Here is a 12,824-nt window from a genome sequence, read left to right as displayed (position 1 = left end):
TCAAGGTCATTTTGTCAGGTATTTGTCATTGATACATGTCTGGGAAGCAAGTGCAGTGCATTGAAAAAGAGAAAAATATATACTATGGATATTATGAGTGAAAGTAATTGTGGTGAATAATTACTTTATATTAACTTAGACTGGCAAACTTCAGGAACACTCAGGAATCAGGTTTATTCCGTTACAAGCAGAGAGGGTAAAGAAATGGTCTATGGTCTGTGTAGGCCATGGCCTCTGTTGGATCAACCTCTCCCTCTTCCTCAGTTCTCCATCCTTCTTACAATGCAAGTTAATCACTTTTGTATGGGTTAAACAAAGGAAGAATTTGGCGGCAAAATAATCCCACTTGGTTGGTTCTCCAGATGGCATCAGACACACCTACTTCACACCTATCTGAAGAACATGAGGAGAGATATCTTATATGTAAGGGATAATGTATAGAACGCCGGTCATTGTCGGGAGATAGGTCCCGACAGGGCGAACCGGACCCTGACGCGCAGCGGAGCCGTCCGTCAATGACCGGCGTTCTATACATTATCCCTTACTTATTACACGGCTCTTCATAGTGCTGCAGAATGCTCCATTCACGTGAATGGGCCTTCCCAACGTTCGGCGGTCTGCTAATTCTGAATAACAGACCGCTGTCAAGGAAAATGGGCTTTGTGCTTCTAAGTCAATTCTTTCATATCACTACGCAAGGATTGGAACTTCATTCAAAAGTGAAAGCAGACGGTTGATCAGCTGTGTTCTAAAGAATGTTTGATTCAAGTTCAGCGTGTGTTGTTGCGAACTATTTGTTTCTCAGCAAAAGCCATGATGAAACGGTAACAAATAGGCTATAGCCTAGGCTATGTGGGCTAAAGAGTCATACTTTATTGCCTGGGAGTTTATTGTGTCGTTTTGGTAAGTAGCCGTGTAATAAGCGGGATAATGTATATAACGCCGGTCATTGTCGGGAGATAGGTCCCTTCAGGGCGGAACAAGACCATCACATGATCCGTCCGCACGCAGGAGATGCGCGCCTTTGTCTCAGCAACGTGGCCAAGATTATAGCACTCCTTCTCTCCCTCCTTCTCTCTCTCCCTCTCTTCTCTCTCTCTACTCTACATTATCTCTCTGTCTCCCTCTCTTCTCTCTCTCTCTCTTCTCTCTCTCCCTGTTCTCCAGATGGCATCAGACACTCCTACTCACACCTACTTCACACCTATCTGAAGAACATGAGGAGAGATATCTTATATAGACCCTTTCAACAATAAAAACAAAAACAATGCTTGAACATTCTATTTGGGCCCCAATCTACTTCCTCTGCATTAAGATAACATGGAATGTTAAAAAGGAAGTCTTGTGGGGCCAACTATGATGCTGATAATGGAACTCTATTGAAAGGGTCAAATAAAAAAGGGTCAGAAATATCACTTATAGAATGTTCCAAACATTCTCACAATCAAATCATTACAATTCTTGTACTGAGACTATTACAATGATACCAAACATGAATATATTTACATTTCATGACACATGGATACATTATAGCAAGGTAACATCCTTTGTCTTGTGGATCTGATAGTCCTTGGAACCAGTACATTAGCATTTCATTGGGGGAGGGGAGGATGTCTTTGTTTAATGCCAAGAGGGGCCACATGGCTAACTAAAAGTAATAATTTTAACCCTAAAAGAATTGCTATCATGAGGTAAACATTATTTCAAATCATTCCAGAAACCAAAGTTGTTTTCATCACAGATGTTTTGTTGAACAGTGACCACTATGCCGATCATATAGATAAGACAGAGACAAACGTAAAGCACTAAGTAGATGCGGTCACATTTCTCAGCAAAGGCCATACGCTTGTTCTCCTGGTTCTCCTTTTGCTGTTTGGTCTCGATGAAACCCAACACTCTCTGGTGAAACGTGTCCTCCATCTCAGGCACATTGCCTAGTGCCACATCACCACTGACCACTCCATTACCTGTGTGAAAATGGTTGTTGTCACACGGTTACTCATTCTATTGTGGTCACGGTATGGTTGGTGTAGTGAGGTTGTGTACAAGCAATACTGTTTCCACATCACATTGGCATAGAGGTAAAATTACAAGCTGAAGCTGAAGTAAGTTATTATGTGACCTTGACAGTGTTGTCAGTGTAATTGTTTATGGTCTGTTGCCTTCTCCAACTTCAAACTGCGAAGATATATGAATTCCCTGCACATGTGAGTTAATGGTGGCATGAAGGCAGGTATGTCCTCACCCTTCTCCTGCTTGTCCTCAGTAACCTTTCTACATCCACACAATAGGAAGACACAGCCTCCTGACAGGCGAGTGAGGAGCAGTGAAGTCAGCATGCTCATTACCAGCAAGAGGAGGGAGATGAGGAAATGGTACCCTGTTAAGTACAAAGACCATGTTGCAAAAAAAAAATTATGAGAATACACACACACACCCAGCACACACACACATACACAGTTATTTAGACAAAAGAGCTGGTTCTCCCAAACCATTCACAGATGTCACATGGTTTGAATGACATACCCCACACCATAAGACACTAATTGTTAAATTGTTATTACAAAAGTATCACACCACAGAGTATATGCTCTTCGCCCCATATGTTTGTGAGTGTGATTTTGCCTAGAAACCCAACTCTGATGGTGGTCAATTGGGTAGCATGTAGCGTGCCGCAAACATACTAATCAAGGGGCTGCAGTTGCCAGAGTCAGGGAGGTGCTGCGTCAGCAGGACGAGAAACATCGTGAAGCTGAGGACCAACGTGACCTTGAAGCTGTTACGCCCGCTGCCCAGCGGCAGCATGCTGCTCATGATGTCGGCCAGGACGATGAGCACGCTGGGCATGAGAAGGCCCACGACAGGGTTGAACGGACTGACCGACAGCTCTATCTACAGAATGCAAACAAAACGATATGATTCCAACAAAACTGTATGACTCTAACAAAACTGTATGATTCTAACAAAACGGTAGGATTTTCTAACAAAACTATATGAATGACACTCTATGGAGATCATTCTAAGTGCATTATGCAGCACAGGTCCTTTGCAATGACTATGCATTTTATTTAGTTATGTGGATGAAATTGTAACATTACCAATCATTGGGAAGAGAGATTGTGCACATGGGTTTGTGAGTGTGCCAGTGCATTTTCCTGTTTGTTCTATAATGTTTGTTCTATAATGTTGTGTGATGCAATTGCCCATTTTACATAGAGGTAGGTGCGGAAGCCGGAACCAGTAAGAACCACTGAATTAGTAATCCACTCTGCAGTGCTTCCAGCGGTCCAGGTCACGGTGCCAAACTCTAGATGCATACCACAACCTGAAACCGACACACAGGCATGAGATGAATGAAACAACGTAGGGGTCCAAAAGAAGCTTGTTAGTGGCAAACATTAGGGGTCGCAAGTGATGCTACTACAACTACAACAACAACTAGAAACGCAATTCCCAAGGAATTACCAGTGCATGAAAATACAAAAGTTGTGATGTAAAATATCATGTATAGTTAAAATAGATAATACAGAGCTGGTTACTGCGGTGATGCTAGGACAGACATGGCAGTTGCATAGCTTAATAAAAGTTGATAGTTTAAAAGTAGACCGTTTAAAAGTTTAACGTAGATAGTTTAAAAGTTGTTGATAGACAGCTAGTTTAATAGATAGATAGTTTAATGATAGTTTAAAAGTAGACTGTTTAAAAGTTTATCGTAGTATATCTGCGTTTGAAGACCTATGTTACAAAGTTTGAATGAAGTTAAACTGTTCAAGAGAAATTGTGTACGGAAAAAGTGGTAAGCGGAATAATAATAATAATAATAAGTTGTTGCCTAGGAAGAACAGTACAGTGCATTTTCATGCACTGTAATTACCCTGCTGCAGCCACTGACACTACTAGTAATGTCACCTCCATCAACAATGATAAAATAACATCAGTCACAAAAGTTTAAAAAGTAAAATAATAATAATATGGTAATACTAATGTTAGTGTGGTTCATGTCTGCCAAAGGTAATGTAATTATCTGCCTGAATAGTAAAGTCAGGGCCCACCCTCCTTATTTGACCAGCCATTTAGGGCCACTGGGCAGAAGTCCTTGATGATGGGGTAATTAAAAAGATTGATTTCGCATTTCACTGTAGTGTCCATGTTGATGTTATATTCAACAGTTCCATTGCTCTCCACCACCACGTCAGCGTTGACAGGCGTTGTCTTAACAGCCACTCTAAGAGAAATGTAAAACATGCTAATGATTCCCCTGCTACCAGGTGTGTAGTCTCTTTGATAGAATGTCACCTAGTGGTTGTATCACCAAATATCTGTGTGTGTCTGTAGTGTAAATGTACTCACGCGTTGTCCACGGTGAGGACAGGGGTCCAAATCTTATCAGCTGGAAGAACCACAATAGAGAAGTTGTTGACTGTCTCATCCCACGAAAGATCAGGATCATTCCATCTCTGTTCCCAGAATAAAAGTTATTCCTCATACAATGGTGCTAGCTTTGGGGTTAATATAGAATGAACAGTATGATGAAATGTGGGAAACACAGGAGAAAAACATTCAACCTACCAATTTCATAGTCAATCGACTGGAGACATGCATCAGTTTGGTGTCCTTAGTGTAAGTGGAATGAACAAATATAGAAACAAGTCATTTGAGCTGAAGTCAGTAATAATCCAGTTATGTGGCACAAAGTAGGCCTAAAACTTTTTGGTTACACTTTACTTGATGGTATCTACATAAGAGTGACATGACACTGTCATGACCGTGTCATAAACATTATAAACAAGTTCTGTTATTAAGATTCCTTCGGTTTTTGTCATGACAAGTTAGGGTTAGGGTTAGAGGTTAGGTTCATGTGTCATGTCACTCTTATGTAGATACCGTCAAGTAAAGTGTTACCAACTTTTTTTTTTACAAGAGCGATAGAAAATATGAGGTTAATGACACTCACCACTGCTATGGTCTCATAGCGAAGATATACTACATTGACATTAATGTCACAGGAGGGTGACTGTGGCTGACTGACGATGTTCTTTGCTACCAGCTGAGATGCCAAACATCTCCTGGTGACACACGAGGTAACATTGTCTTCTGCTGCTGAAAAACATGCAACACACGTAGAACATAAGAAATATGCTGCAAATAGCAAAGCAGGATTTTTGCATCTTATATACAGTATTCATGCCGTGTATTTTTAAGTACAACAACTCTTTTATCTGTGACTGATGCATTGAAAGTAGCTAAAGTCTCTGCTCAGTCAGTTTTATTTTTTATTTCCATGATTTCTCTCCTCTATCTGAACTAGGAATCTCTGGGGAAACTTTTAATAGGTTTATATCATACCTCAAAGGATGTTCATTCAGTGAACAAGGACAGGTATCAAATTTTCACAACCTTACCACAGGCATACCACAGGGGGTAATTACTTGGTCCTCTTCTGTTCTCCATTTACACCAAAGTGAGCTCATTTGCGCACATAGATGTGCCTATCCCTGTTATACAGATGATACTCAACTGTCTTTCCACTTGATGACTACTATTTCTGCTCAGATGTCTGCATGCATCACAGATATTTCAGACAGGATGAAAGATTGACTCATCAGCTCTCTCCTAAACTGAGCTTCTGGTATTCCCAGCTAATCCAGCTAGACCTTATCTCAGATCAGATCTTATCTATAATATGCCACACAATTTATTGTACAGGCCAAGGTTCTTTCCAAACTGAACTATTGCAATAGCCTGGCGAGCCAGACCCACAATAAAATGTAGGGTCTGGGCACTCACCGTTCGCAGTGCTCAGTCCGAGGGGCGGGATAATCAGTTGTCTTTCAAATTCCCTCTGCACGCAATAGGACGCAATAGGATATTTGTTTTCAAGTAACAGGGAATTCAAGCCAAACCGTTGCAACTCTGCCATCAATCATTATGTTAAGCCCACCAAACGACTCTATAGACGATTTCAATAGCCTGATTAAGTTTCGATTTCTGGAGCTCACAAGCCAACGGAGAGTTGCTAGACGGTCGCTAGGGGCGCGTCTAGATTTCTAGGCTACTATTGCAATGCATTGTTAGCTGGTCTACCTGCTTGTATAGTGAGGACATTACAGATAATTTAAAATGCAGCAGCACATCTGATCTTTAATCAGTAAAAGAGGAAACATGTAACTCCTCTGTTATTCTCCACTGGCGTCCTATAGCAACCAGAATTACATTTAAATCCCTTACTCTGGCCTATAGGACACTGTCCCCTCTTGCCCACTGTGATGAGTGATCCTCTGATGAACATCTGAATGATTCACCTACTGCTCTTTGTTCTAGCGATAGTTTTTCTTCAACTTAAACTAACAATGTAGCGAGTGTAACAATAACAGCAATAAATAAGCAAAGATCACTTTTGATATCAGTGCACTAGCTTATACTAGTTACATACATCTTACTGTCATAGAAGTGCTATTATTATTACACACAACACATTTGTTCTGGTTGCCATTTACTCAAAATAATACTCTCACCTGAGACAGACAGGCACAAGAGCAGTCCTCCGAGGATGTGACGCAAGGAGCCCATTTTACTGTCCCCTCTGGCACATCAGCGGTTCGGCTCAGTGAAAAATGAGTGCAAGTAGATGGAGGATGTTCAGGTTGCTAATATGGTCCACCTCCAGAGTTCAGCTGGATGGTGCTATGATGGGTTACAACGAGGGACTGTCATGGGATGTAATGTGCTACGCCAGTGATTGTCCTGACACTTTTATAATGCATCCCGTACAGACTACTTCATACACGTCTGTGTGTACCGAGCAAACAATCACTCATGCGCGCACATCAAATTAACTCACAAACCTTCAAAAGATGTGCCATTGACATGCAATGTTGCGGTTCATGACCTCTTTAAGCCTTAAACCTGTTCCAAAGCTCACTGCTGTAGGGATCCATTGTGAGCGTCATCATTCAGTCATTTGTTTATGTGCTTGTGTGCAGTTTCATTACAGCAAGAGACACAGGGTGCCACGCGATGCAATGCAAACTCCGGCACCCATTATTTGTTTACAAAGCCCTCTGCAGTTAGTTTGTTTAAGACGTTTTATATGATTATATGAGAAAATTGCCGGACTGGTTGTCGGATCAGTGGGCTTATTTTGACAGCTTGATGAGTTTGAGTCAGAGTGCCAGCATTGGGTTACCCGCGGTGACCACAGAAAAGCAGAGGTTGTAAGAAATGTTCAATGAGGATGTGGTTGTGTAAGTTCACCTGATCTGACGTTGAATACTATGCCTTGAGCCTTTAATGGAAAAGTAGGAAAATGCTTTTTGGGATAAAAGGTCTTGAAAAGTACAAAGACAACGAAATGCAGTTCTTTAAGCATTCTGGGTTTAATGCACTCCCAGTGCACAATTATCCTTTATATAAAAACAGTTCACTTAGCCAAACTGGAAATATATGTATTGGGTTACACTTTTGACAGTATCGACATAAGAGTGACATGACACTGTCATGAACGTGTCATAAACAAGTCATAAACGTTTATGACATAACGCTTCTGTTATTAAGTGACATTCGGTTTTTGTCATAACAAGTTAGGGTTAGGATTAGGGTTAGGGTTAGGATTCATGTGTCATGACAGTGTCATGTGTTCATGACAGTGTCATGTCACTCTTATGTCGATACTGTCAATGTTACCATTTATTGTCCTCTAAAAGAGCACAACTTGTTGTAAAACTTGTTGCTCTTTTGTACATTGCTGTCTTCTATGTGAAGGAGGATTGAGCTTCACAAGGGCAGTCAGAATGAATGCCCCTGGACTCTCAATTCGTACCAGGTTTCCTTTGTCCACACATTTCTCTGAACCTCGGCGATTAAAAAAGTCTGAAATAAAGTGAACAGCAGCTAATAATATTATGCTATTGGTGCAAGTGATTTTTTGGATATAGGCCTTTTTTACCTTTTAAAGCAGGTTTTTACAATGTTATATTTTATAATGTTATATATTTCTCGAGATGAGCCACTTGAGGGCAGTGTGTTCTCAGATCATGAAAAACTACAGAGCAACAATGTTGGTGCCTATTCACTGCCCTCACACCACAGTCCCAACGAGTATCAGTCTGATCCTATGATCTATGAAGTAGTCAGCAGTTGTTTAGTTTCTATATCAGTGTGATATGATTTAAAAGAAAAACACATTAGAAAATTCTTACACAATGATTATACTCTGTGTTCTTGAATGTAATTCAATATCTTATCTTTGTCCTGTCTTTTTTGCTTTGCATTGTTTTATCAAATCTAGCTTGGATTACTTATGGAGGGCTGTGGATCCTCATCCTGTCTGAAAATAATGTTTGTGTCCCTAGTAGTCACTGTGTAGCTCCCAGCTAATATGTTTATTGAATCCCAGCCCGTTCAAGTAAAATGTTTGGTGAATATAGGTTTCAGATTGGCCTGGCTAAAACCAGATTGATTCACAAATCTCAAATGAATTACAAAATGGGGACCAACCTGGGGACCTTCCACTCACCTCCAATGTCCAAGGGGCAAAACCAGCAGTGAAATTAAACTTAAATTTGTACATTCAATTCTTACCCAATCTTTTTCGGAAGCACATTAAACACACCTTTCTGAAAGAGTTAAGCTCTGCCTGCCTCATGCCGGATAAGCGGTTGTGGTTGGTGCCTGAGTTTTTTGTGTTTCGGAAATTTGCTTCAATGGTAAGGTCACAGGTGGAAACTTTGTTAGCTAAGAGGTTCCAAGTTCTAGATTACGGCTTGTTTGTTAGATGTATTGCAGTACAATGTGTAATGAGTCTGTTATTTTCTTGACTGAGTGACTGCACAGATGTTCGTGAATTTGAGTATTTGTTTTGATTTTATTATTACTGCTTAATACTTTGGAGACTCAAGAGGAAGGAGATGGGATAAGGCATGTGGCTTGAAGGTTGCTGGTGTGTGCGCGTTTATCCAGACCAAATGTTCGCAGCATGAATTAAATGCTTGCCATGGAATGTGGTGGTCCATTGAGCTTGTAAACAAAACAGTTGTCCAGCCTACATCTAAGGCCCTTGCTCTCTCCTCCCACTGCGAGTGTTGGGGCAGCCGTGGCCTACTGGTTAGTGCTTTGGACTTGTTACCGGAGGGTCGCCGGTTCAAACCCCGACCAATAGGCACGGCTGAAGTGCCCTTGAGCAAGGCACCTAACCCCTCACTGCTCCCCGAGCGCCGCTGTTGTAGCAGGCAGCTCACTGCGCCGGGATTAGTGTGTGCTGAGTGTGTTTCACTAATTCACCGATTGGGATAAATGCAGAGACTAAATTTCCCTCACGGGATCAAAAGAGTATTTATACTATACTTAAAAAGTCGGAATAGTGGGTCAGTTTAATTAAAATGGTCAAGTTATCATCAAATAATAAAAGCATCAAATTTGGAAGAAAAATGAACCAACATAAAAACATATTTTCCAATAACATTTTGTAGCCTACTGGATGTTGTAGCGTTATAATAAATGTTCCAAATGCTCCACTACACCATACTAAATGTTCCATGGGATTATTATGACCGCCGCGCAGCGCATATAGGTTTAGTCAGATTTTTTTTTTCTTTTTTCTTTTTCGCATGTCCAAATTTCCGTCAAGGATTCCCGGGACACTGAAAGACCGGGGTAGACGAAACTTGGTGGGCATGTAACCCCATATGGATAGCATGGAACCATCGTTTTTCGTTTTGATCTGTAGCCCCCCCACTGGACTGCACCCCCCCGAAAGGAGGGTAGGGCAGACACAGTTTTCTGTGAATATCTTGACAGGGCCTAGGATGACCAATTTTTTCCGTATGTTTGCCTCCAGGGGTCATGTTAACCCATTCCATGTGAACACATGTGCATAAACTGATACACACGCACACACATACATTGACAGTAATCATACGTATGACACATACTCACACAGTAGACATATGTACGCATGCATGCACATGCACAAACACACATACGCAGGCAAACACACAAGCATGCACACACACACACACACATCCACACACATAAACATAAACGTGTACACGCACACATGCACACAATTCAAGAATTTCTCAGAATTATGAACAGGCAAGATGGGGGTGGGGTTGTATAAAATGAATTTTACATGTGAAATCTATGAACTAATCATGTTTTGGTACTTGTTGTCTAGCAGATACCAGTGAGAATTGAGTGTGGATAATGCATAAGACAGTTAGAATCATATAGGCCTTTCAGCGTGATTTATTTTTGTGGAGAAAATGTGCTGGACTGGGCGGCGGTCATATTTTGTACCGCTCTGCGGTACATCTAGTTATGATTATCTTTTACAGACCCTCCAGAATTATTGACACCTCTGCTAAAGTTGACTAAAAACCTGTTTAAAAAATAATCTGTTGGTGATTTATTGTAAGCTCACAATGAAAAAATTAGGAAATATCCAACCTTGAAGGGAAGCAAATTTATTTATCAGTACTCATGGTCACTATAGGTTGTAAGTGCGGTCCTGACTTTTTCAAAGGAGCAAAGGCAAAAATACTGAGGTCGACTGCACGCTTACTGCTTTTCTATGCTGGAGTTCTTGCTGGTGCCGCCAGCTATGGCCCCATAATGGCATAGTGGGCTGAGGAGGTCACATTCACGGCAAGCACATGAAGGTCATTAAAAATTTTTGAGATGCACCTGTCACACACAGGCCACACAAGTTGCACAAAACAGTCCACTGATTGAGTGACTTTGCTCTTTGCCCATCTGTTAGATGTATGAATGTAGTATACACTTATGCATTTCCTTGAATTTTTATCTTAAATGAAATTCTGACTGAACACCATGAAGTCAAAGGACATAAAACTAGTAATTTTTACCCTTAACTAGAATTTTGTACAAATACGCATTCATCTTAACAATTTAATAATGTTATATTCCCACATGAGCAAATATTTAATCATACTAAGACAACAACATTTGATATATTGTATTATATTTTCTTATCTTATTAATTATACAGATAAACTATGGTTGCCCTCTCAAAAAGAATAGACATAGCATCTAGACCGTATAAATTGGATAACTCTAACTAAATGAGGTGCATAACTTTCTTCACATGACCTCGGATTCTCCTATGTTGTGTTTGACTCAGACTGACGATATACCATTCAGCTAAAAAGAACAAACAAGGTTATCAAGGAGATACCTTTTTGTTCTGAGGTGGGTTGAAAAAACATGTGATTTGGTAAAAATGTAGTCACCTTCGTCATTCTCTAGTCAGCTGACTTTGACTTCAAATTCCAAGAAATTAGCAAAAAAATTAGTGCTGTCAAACGATTAAAATTTTTAATCACGATTAATCGCTGTATTCCTATAGTTAATCACGATTAATCACATATTTTATCATATGATTAAAATTCTATTATTTTGCATTTCTGAACTATCCAGGAGTCCATATTAACAATAAAGCAATTATTATTTATCTTGATTGGGATTCAAATGAAAGCAAAGCAAGTTACTTTATTAACTGAACTTTAAGACATAGGTCTATTCAAATTTCAAAAGATGTGCAGCAGACCTGAGGCAACACAATATATTCTTCAGAAATATAGCTGATATAAACTGAAATAAATGCTACTGCAGAAGTGCATGCACAAAATGTAGGCCTACACACATTATAAAGGGCATAACAAACAGAAAATATTATATTCATACTATATTCATTATCTTTGAGTTCAGTTGAAAATAAGGAACTTTTCAACATGAGTGCATTGCCATTTTATAGGCCTACAGTCTATGGTGCACTGTCACTTGCCACACAAATCAACGCCGAAGTTTTTAACAGGCAAACACTGGATGAACAATGGATTTTATGGAGCAGCGACCAACTATAACTGAATCGTGATTTACACGGCTGCAAAGTGCGATGCTGGTGTGCGGAGTTGTATTAAAAAGAATGGAATCTAATGTAAATGAATGTCAAAAGCAGAGTGCATCGCAAATAGTAGCAGCCAAAGAGGAATGTTGATAACAGAACAAGTGATCTTGGGCCTGATTAGTAACAACAATGAACAGCTCTACTTGGATCAGGTTGATGAGGTGGCACAGTGGTGTCAATCTAACAGCTTGACACTGAATATCAATAAAACCAAGGAAATGGTAGTGGATTACAGAAGGCAGCAGCAGAACTACAGTTACACCCCACTAATAATCAGCGGGCAACCTGTAGAGAGAGTCACAAGTTTTAAATACCTTGGTGTCCACATTACTGAAGACCTAACATGGACTGTTATAATAATAATAATAATAATAAAGCTTTATTTGTATAGCACCTTTCATACACAGAATGCAGCTCAAAGTGCTTTACATTTGAAGCATGTAACACAATAATAGTCAGTCAGTCATTATCAATCACTTTTCTTTGCTGTTTATGATATACTCAGCAACATATCAAAAATATAGAAAATGACGTCATAAGACTGGCAGCCTTAACCCTCTTACCCCCCACAAGCACACCATATGGCAACTGTGGCAAGGAAAAACTCCCATATTCCAGGAAGAAACCTTGAGCAGAACCTGACTTAATAGGGGGAGCCCATCTGCTTCTGGCTGGCTGCGCCCTCCAATAGTAGCAGATGTAGAATAATCTGAAAATGTAGTCTACAGGATAAGATGAGTTAACTAAAAGCTTTCCTGTACAGGTATGTTTTCAGATCTTTTTTAAAAATATTTACTGAACTCGCCTGCTTGATGTACAGAGGCAGGGTGTTCCATAGTTTGGGGGCATAATGGATAAACGCAGCTTCTCCACTTTGTTTGTGGAGCACTTTGGGTAC

General features: G+C 40.2%; 1 protein-coding gene across 2 annotated transcripts; it reads right to left on the bottom strand.

Annotated features, from left to right (window-relative positions):
- Positions 1-1,474: 1,474 nt before the first annotated feature.
- Positions 1,475-6,707, bottom strand: LOC121705303 (zinc-activated ligand-gated ion channel-like). Of its 2 annotated transcripts, none has more exons than XM_042086207.1 (9): positions 6,516-6,707; positions 4,955-5,100; positions 4,570-4,614; positions 4,351-4,457; positions 4,053-4,225; positions 3,213-3,325; positions 2,685-2,892; positions 2,246-2,380; positions 1,475-1,967 (listed from the first exon to the last, which is right to left on the bottom strand). In XM_042086207.1, the coding sequence occupies exons 1-9, from the start codon at positions 6,568-6,570 to the stop codon at positions 1,699-1,701; spliced, it is 1,251 nt and encodes a 416-aa protein (XP_041942141.1). In that variant the 5' UTR covers positions 6,571-6,707; the 3' UTR covers positions 1,475-1,698. The 2 variants fall into 2 exon arrangements, with proteins under 2 accessions (XP_041942141.1, XP_041942142.1); XM_042086208.1 differs by having other exon boundaries at positions 4,955-5,097.
- Between the last annotated feature and the right edge of the window lie 6,117 nt (positions 6,708-12,824).

Source organism: Alosa sapidissima, chromosome 3 (genome assembly GCF_018492685.1).
Source record: "Alosa sapidissima isolate fAloSap1 chromosome 3, fAloSap1.pri, whole genome shotgun sequence".
NCBI lineage: Eukaryota > Metazoa > Chordata > Actinopteri > Clupeiformes > Clupeidae > Alosa > Alosa sapidissima.
This window is presented reverse-complemented; position numbering and strand designations above follow the sequence as displayed.

What these genes read in the sequence shown, in the direction of transcription:
- LOC121705303 (XM_042086207.1), bottom strand. Translation starts at nt 6,570, where the DNA reads ATGGGCTCCTTGCGTCACATCCTCGGAGGACTGCTCTTGTGCCTGTCT. An exon ending in GCTTCCGCACCTACCTCTAT is followed by an intron (nt 2,893 to 3,212) that starts GTAAAATGGGCA and finishes TGCATTCTGTAG; the next exon opens with ATAGAGCTGTCGGTCAGTCC. An exon ending in CAACTGCAGCCCCTTGATTA is followed by an intron (nt 2,381 to 2,684) that starts GTATGTTTGCGG and finishes TGTACTTAACAG; the next exon opens with GGTACCATTTCCTCATCTCC.